At 34.5% G+C, this 7,054-nt stretch overlaps 1 protein-coding gene across 1 annotated transcript; it reads right to left on the bottom strand.

Moving 5' to 3' along the window:
- Window positions 1-5,207: 5,207 nt before the first annotated feature.
- On the bottom strand, window positions 5,208-6,844 carry LOC143556237 (cyclin-D3-3-like). Its single transcript, XM_077045615.1, has 4 exons — window positions 6,300-6,844; window positions 5,999-6,203; window positions 5,777-5,907; window positions 5,208-5,598 (listed from the first exon to the last, which is right to left on the bottom strand). The coding sequence occupies exons 1-4, from the start codon at window positions 6,744-6,746 to the stop codon at window positions 5,308-5,310; spliced, it is 1,074 nt and encodes a 357-aa protein (XP_076901730.1). The 5' UTR covers window positions 6,747-6,844; the 3' UTR covers window positions 5,208-5,307.
- Between the last annotated feature and the right edge of the window lie 210 nt (window positions 6,845-7,054).

A 7,054-nucleotide genomic window follows, 5' to 3' on the forward strand; every position in this document is an offset into this window, starting at 1 on the left:
AAAGAATTACTGGCGATAAAAAACACCATTTCAAAGTTTTCTATTTATCTAACCCCTGTAAAATTCCTAGTCAGGACAGATAATAAAAACTTCACTTATTTCCTAAAAACAAAAATTTCAGGAGATAATAAGCAAGGACGCCTAGTCAGATGGCAAATGTGGTTTTCAAGATATTCCTTTAATATTGAACATCTTGAAGGACCAAAAAACGTGCTAGCTGATAGCTTGACACGTGACTTTCAAAATACGTAAGCAATGACGTAATCTTTTTCTATAAATAGAATGCGTCTCTTTCGAAAGTTCATCACACCCTCATTTAGAAAAAGAATTGTGATGGAAGAAGAAAAAGAAAAAATCAAGGCCTTACGCCTAAAAGAATTTTTTTTTTTAATAGAATTACGAGCTATGCAACAGCAAATTGTGTTATACAACGAATTGCTTAACACCAAAACTGTAAATTCTGTACAGGAAGACGAAAGTCTAAAAACAGAATCTATTCCTTTACAAACGGCTAAAGGTAAAGAAAAATCAAGTCCATTGATCCCTGATGCTTTGGGAAAAAGCATACATGAGGCAAAAGATGAGCCACACTCATCTTCTAGTCCAGAAGCAAACAACTCCGGTAAAGACAACTCAAATCCGTTTACGGCTGATAGTTTGCCAAAAACTATTAAAACCACCAATGCTCAAAAGGTGACATCTCCAGGAAATCAAAATTCAAGATTCTACGTCATTTTTGATGGGGACCACAGAGGAATTTATGCAGACTGAGCTATTGTCTCAAAATATGTCAAGAATACATTAGCTCCCTACAAAAAATTCAGCTCCATGTTACAAGCCCAACAAGAAGCCACAAGATTTTCTACAGAATTTGGGAAAAAAGAAATTCCATTAAGAATTTCTATCTTTCCTACACCTGTAGTAAAGACAACAAGAACATCACAGGTTAACTTTTCAAACTCACCATTTGAAAGAAAATCAGAAAAAAGAATAGAGATTCAGAACGAAGAAATTGACCTAATAAGTTTGGACGAATTCCGATCAGTCTGGTCTAAAGCTAGGGCTCTTAGCCCAGACGACTTTGAAGTCGAAAATATATACACAGACGACTTGGCTCAAAAACGTGATCATTAATTTTTAAAATCATGATCACGTCACGCGTGATCAAAAATTTGGGGGGGGGTTCTAAAATCATGCGTGACCGTCTGCAACATTAGTTGCCATGTGGGACTACCCACCATCCACCTCACCTCACACATATGGGAAAATGGGGTATACATCCCGCCTTTATGGGGGTAGACTCTAGTTTTTGAGCCATTTGGATCCATCACAATGACGGGAAGGGGGTGTCAACACCCTTTTGGCGTCCTTTTGATTTGTTCGTCTCGGGCAGTATGACACAAACATAGTCTTAGAGAACCTGAGCTCAACTACCTTCTATCCTGTCCATGTGTTTTTGGTTCATAAGCAATTTTATTAATAACTAAAAAATAACTATCAACTATTAGTATTAATACAAATATGTGTTAGTAATATTATAAGTATTTATAAAAGTAATATTAAAAAATAGGCCATACAATTCGTATACAGAAGTTGTATGACTCGTATACAATAGCAATATGATTCGTACAACAAATAATATAACCCGTATAGCTTGCGGTTAATATCACAATCAACAATGTCATAATACGATTTGTATAGTGACAGCTATACGACTCGTATAGGTGTAGTGTTACTGTCTATGCAATATCAAATGGTATATGTTACTGAATGAGTGAATGACGTATTGTGTATGCATTTAATTAGTTGTTTTTACACATTTTATAAGAAAAGTAAAAGAAAGCGAAAACAGTGTTGGTAGTGTTTGATTAATGGTTTATGAAATTGACATGTCAAGATGGGTTATGGAAAAAGGGCAGAACTTAAGAGACAGGGATCATAACAGCTTTCATTTTGTTTTTGTGCAGCATAATGTTGTACATTTTACTTTTAAGAGGTGTGAGTGTGACACTTCTTCCCCTGAATCAAAACTTAATATCGATCATCATTTGGATCATTCCCGTTTTGGAGAGAGCATCTTTTAAAAGCCAATAACCATTTCTCTTAAATTGTTTGGTATTCAACGACCATATTGTCAAACCTGATTAGGATAAAAGACTCGATTACTTCTATTTATTTATAAATATATAATACAATAAGACATGTTACGGTATGATACAAAACAAAACAATGCGGTACAATGTAGTATATATCTCTATAAACGAGTCAAATATGATTTTAAAGTAACTCACGAATGATGCTTGAAACAAGTTGTGTCTGAGCTTAGACGGCCTCGAGTTCCATTCACTTACACTCCTAACGAGGAAAATCAAGTATAATTTTCTTCTTGGATAACAAAGCTTTTAAAAATATCAAATATGGTGATCACTACCAATATTGATGGGATAAGAAGACATGATCACTACTTTATTACTGAAACTGTGTTGGCCAAGGATACGCTTTTAGAGAAAAAAGTTCTTAACAGAAGACCGAGAAGTATATTCAACAAAACCAGCATACATTTGATGTTATACTTCTTCCTTGTTGTTTACACTTACATCATACACACCTGGTTTCATCCGTCATATTAATTCTCTTAACTTTTTTTATGGTATAACTTCATAACATATGAAAGGAAAAGGAGTAACATGGTAATTATTACTTAGCAAATGATAAATAGCTGTTGCGCCTTGTGGGTTATGTTGAGAATGTATCTTTATTTGGAATAAACAATGTGTTGATGTCAACTTCGTTTACAAACTATGTTATTTTTCAGCAAAAGGCATTCTTGATATCATGGGATATGTATGATGAAAAACAAATGAATATATATATTGCTCAAGCCATCTAAAATTCTAATCCACCTATCCAGTACCTATTGTCTTAGATATAGGACTTAAATTCTGCTTGATTGAGTAGCCAAATAATGCCACCAGCCGTCAACATTTGACCTAATTGAAATGGTCCTATGATGCCAAATAAAATAATGTAAAAGGTAACACTGAATGTTGAAATGATCAAAGCAAGTTCAATGTACAACTTTTATTGCACAAGGTACAAGCTCCTATAAAACTGCTGTTAAAAGAGTACTCATCTGAATTCTCAAAGGGGGTTTGGAGGAAAATCAAAGCTCAATGTGATTTGAGTCTTCATAACATAAAAATCAAACTTGCAAACAAAAAAGATCAATCAATTCTCGCAACAAGGACGTACAAGACACCTTAGCAGTATGCCGCCCTTGGAAGAACGATTAACTAACGAGACAAAAAACCTATCTTATAATCCTATAAAGACAACATACCAATCAGCCGGTGTCCCGATGATTGAGTGCTATGTGCCTTATGTCCAAGGCTTGATGCAAAACTACTATCGAGCCGGGGGTCTCACCGGAAGCAGCCTCTCTATCCCTATGGGATAGAGGTAAGGCTGTCTACATCTTACCCTCCTCAGACCCTACCATAGCATTGCTATTGGTGGGATATACTGAGTACGATGATGATGATGATACTAAAATGCATTATGCTGATTATATTCCTTGTTTCACATATGCATATACAAAAACAAAAGGGATGATGAGAATCATTTGGTCCCAATGATATGTGTATTCACACTTTGTTTTTCTCTGACAAAAAGAAACTCAAAGAGGAAGCCTAGCAGAAACCCTTCCTCACCAAAGTGTCTAATTTGTAGGTATCACTTTGCTTTCTCTTTGACCAGAAAGAAAAGATTCAAATAGAAAAAGTGATCTAAATATTCAAGAAAACCCATAAATAAGTGTTTGATTTGTATGTTTGAGTTTGCTTTCTCTTTGATCATAAATTAAAGATGAAGCAGTAAAAAGGGTTTTAAGTATTCAACAAAATGTAATAACAAATTTAGGAACTTTGAGATTGTTTTACCTAGAAATCATCAAAAGGTACAAGAAAGTTTCACACCAAGGTTTTTCACTTATGAGTGAATCAATAATGTAAAAGTTGACCAAGTCAAAGCTTGACATAAGAGCATAAATATTTCATCATATATCATTCCAAAGTTATTTAGGTGGACCCAATATGTGCATTGCTACACATTGAAATCTCTCTTTCTCCTCAGAATTATATATTATTATTATAAATCTATAATAAAATATTATTGTTGTTTTACAACTAATGTCAAACGGACCATATACCAAACAACCTTAGAGTAGAGGAAAAGCAATGAATTCTGAATAGGAGTGCCCTGTGGGACTAAGACCATCCCCACAAACTCAAGAGGTTCCCCATATCTTTATATTATTATAGTCAAATACTCCAAACATTCATACCACACTTTCTTTTGATCTTTTTAAGATCTTCTGTACATCTGTCTCAATGATCAACTCGTTTTTTCCACTCATTTGTCACTAAATTTTAAGAAATGTCACGGTAAATGTAGAATCGAGGCTTTCTAGTCAAAGTACGCATGCCAAATGATCACGTTCGACATACATTTTTCTTGACCTTGTTTTTATGGTATCTTAAGAACCCTGAAAAGATAATCATAATGAATATAAACTAAGTGACCCTAGTTCAAGAAAGTTACAAAGTCAAGAAAACTAGAATCAAAATCCTATATTTAAAAACACACTCTTTTCTTGATATATTTTATTAAGCAGAAATTTTAATGAATTAACAATCTTGAAAGCCTAATCATCAAAGTCAAGAGACAAGAAGCTACCATATTATTCATTATGCAGAAAATAAAGGCCAATATCTTAAGAAGTTAAGGGGAAGAAAAAAAACTAATCTTTTTAATTCAAGAAAGTAATTAGTAGTTAGGAAACAAGAATCAAAGGTCTACCTTTGTGACATATATTTCCTATGTCCGAAAGTTCAACAGACTTGACAATTTTCGGATACCGGTATATATATTTATGATCCTACCCACCTTTAACTTATTGATTTATGATATTCAACAAGTGTCATGATTCAAAATGAAAACTGAAAAGTATGCATTGCATTAATACCTATAGACAATACTGCCCCTTACACAGATTGATATCAGAAAGGTACTGAATGGGCAGATAAAATGTAGCCATTTTGAAAGAAAACTACACAAATCTATTTCACATATCTGATTCAAATTTAGATAAATCCCTACTTGAAGCAATACTTTGATCAGAAACACAGTTATAGAATAAGGGTAGCAATGCAATAGCATCATAACAACATACTTAAGCAAATTAAATTAATATCCAAGAAAATATTGTAAATTAAATACCATACTAAAACGAGAGCTGATTATTCGGGATCATTGAGGGTTGCTAAGAACACCGATGGACACGCGGTTGACTGGAGCCAATCTCATTTGCTGCTCTTGAACTCTGTTTTTCTTGAATTGAGGTTCGGGTGATGAAGTCACCGATGATACAAACGCCCATGAGTTGTTAGAGTTATCACTGCTGAAATATGCATCCACTACACCACTTGGACTTCCAGGAACCGAAGAGTATTTCCGTTTGTGAGATTGGAATTGGAAGTAACAACTTCCATGATTATTCGATACATCCATGATGAATTTAGAACACACGTCTATGTTTTCCTGTTAAGATATACATTTCAATTTATATAATTATGAATTCTTAACTTTGATGAAATGCACAATAGTTCGATCATTATTCATTAAGTCAACTCAATGCAGCTATTTAGGACTAAATTAGATCTAAAGTTGTGTTCGAAACCGAATACAAAGACACGAATTAACTCAATTTGATACAAACCTCATCGATATTAAGAAGATTCATAAACTGATTCCGGTAATCCCAGGTGTTATCAGGCTCAATCTCCTTGCTAACAATGCACATTATAGCAGCAGCCATCACGGGCGGAACAAACCCTAGAAACCTCGAATCTGCATTCGTTACAACAATCAACAAACATCACAACTCGATTCAACCGAAATTGGAATAAATTTCATGAATTTGACATCAAACTTAGCTTACCATTGCTAACCGATACAAGAATCCGCTCACACCGCCTCAAAAACTCATAATGTAGATCACGAGTCATCAAACTAAGCCTCCGCATGAAGTAATCGAAAAACGCAACAGGCGTTACCGGATTCATCTTCCAATCAAGAGAAGATAACACCAAAAGTTCCATCTTCATAATAGTCTTTGACTCAAACACATACTTTGACCCTTCCATCTGACCAACCAAACCCCATCAAATATCAATTTCACATAACTTTCACTTAGGCATTTTAACAAACACTTGGTATGCATAATAAAAAAAAAAACTTACTTGCAAATCCAATAACAGAGGGGCTTGGATCTCTTCAACTTTAGAAGCTAAAGAAAGACAAGCAACAGCAGCTAACTGGTTCATCCATGGCTTATCTCTTTGAAACGAACCACTCAACAAAAACCTATCAAAATAATTAACAGCCAAAATGGTCGTCAACGCCACAAACCCATAATGGGTACTGACTCTAATCATCCAATCAACCGATTCTTTCCGCAAACCCATTAAAGATTCATCGCAGATCAAATGGGTTTGCTTCTCTTTAGCCAAAAGACACGAAAGCTCATCTTCATCCCACAAAAGATCTTGCTCAAACTGAGTAAAAATCGAACCTTTATTGTTCAAGATTTGGGTTTCTTGGCACCCATAATCAAAATCAAAATCATGGTCTTGTTCATCGCACAAAAGGGCATCATCAGTAGCAAATGCAGGTTGTTTGGGCACCATCTTCTTCTTTTGAGAAGAGGATGTAACAGGCTCTATTCATTATCTTCAAGAAACCAAGAAAATGAAGTGAAAACAGAGTCTTTGTATTTGTAACATATCTTGTTCTCACCTTTCTTTGTTATTCTCTAATTATTTATGATATAATGAAGGTTTTTAAGAGATTTGAGAATTGGTGTAATCAGAACATCCAATTGTAAATATGGGTTGTGACTGGTTTGGTCTACTGTGGCAGGATCTTATAGGTTTATATTGGTAATTTGTCCCTATGCTCTACATGTTTTTTGCACTTTAGTCTTGAATTTTTAACA

This window comes from Bidens hawaiensis, unplaced genomic scaffold, assembly GCF_021521415.1.
Source record: "Bidens hawaiensis isolate Kalapana, Puna unplaced genomic scaffold, B.hawaiensis_p1.1 tig00018486_1, whole genome shotgun sequence".
NCBI classification, from domain to species: domain Eukaryota; kingdom Viridiplantae; phylum Streptophyta; class Magnoliopsida; order Asterales; family Asteraceae; genus Bidens; species Bidens hawaiensis.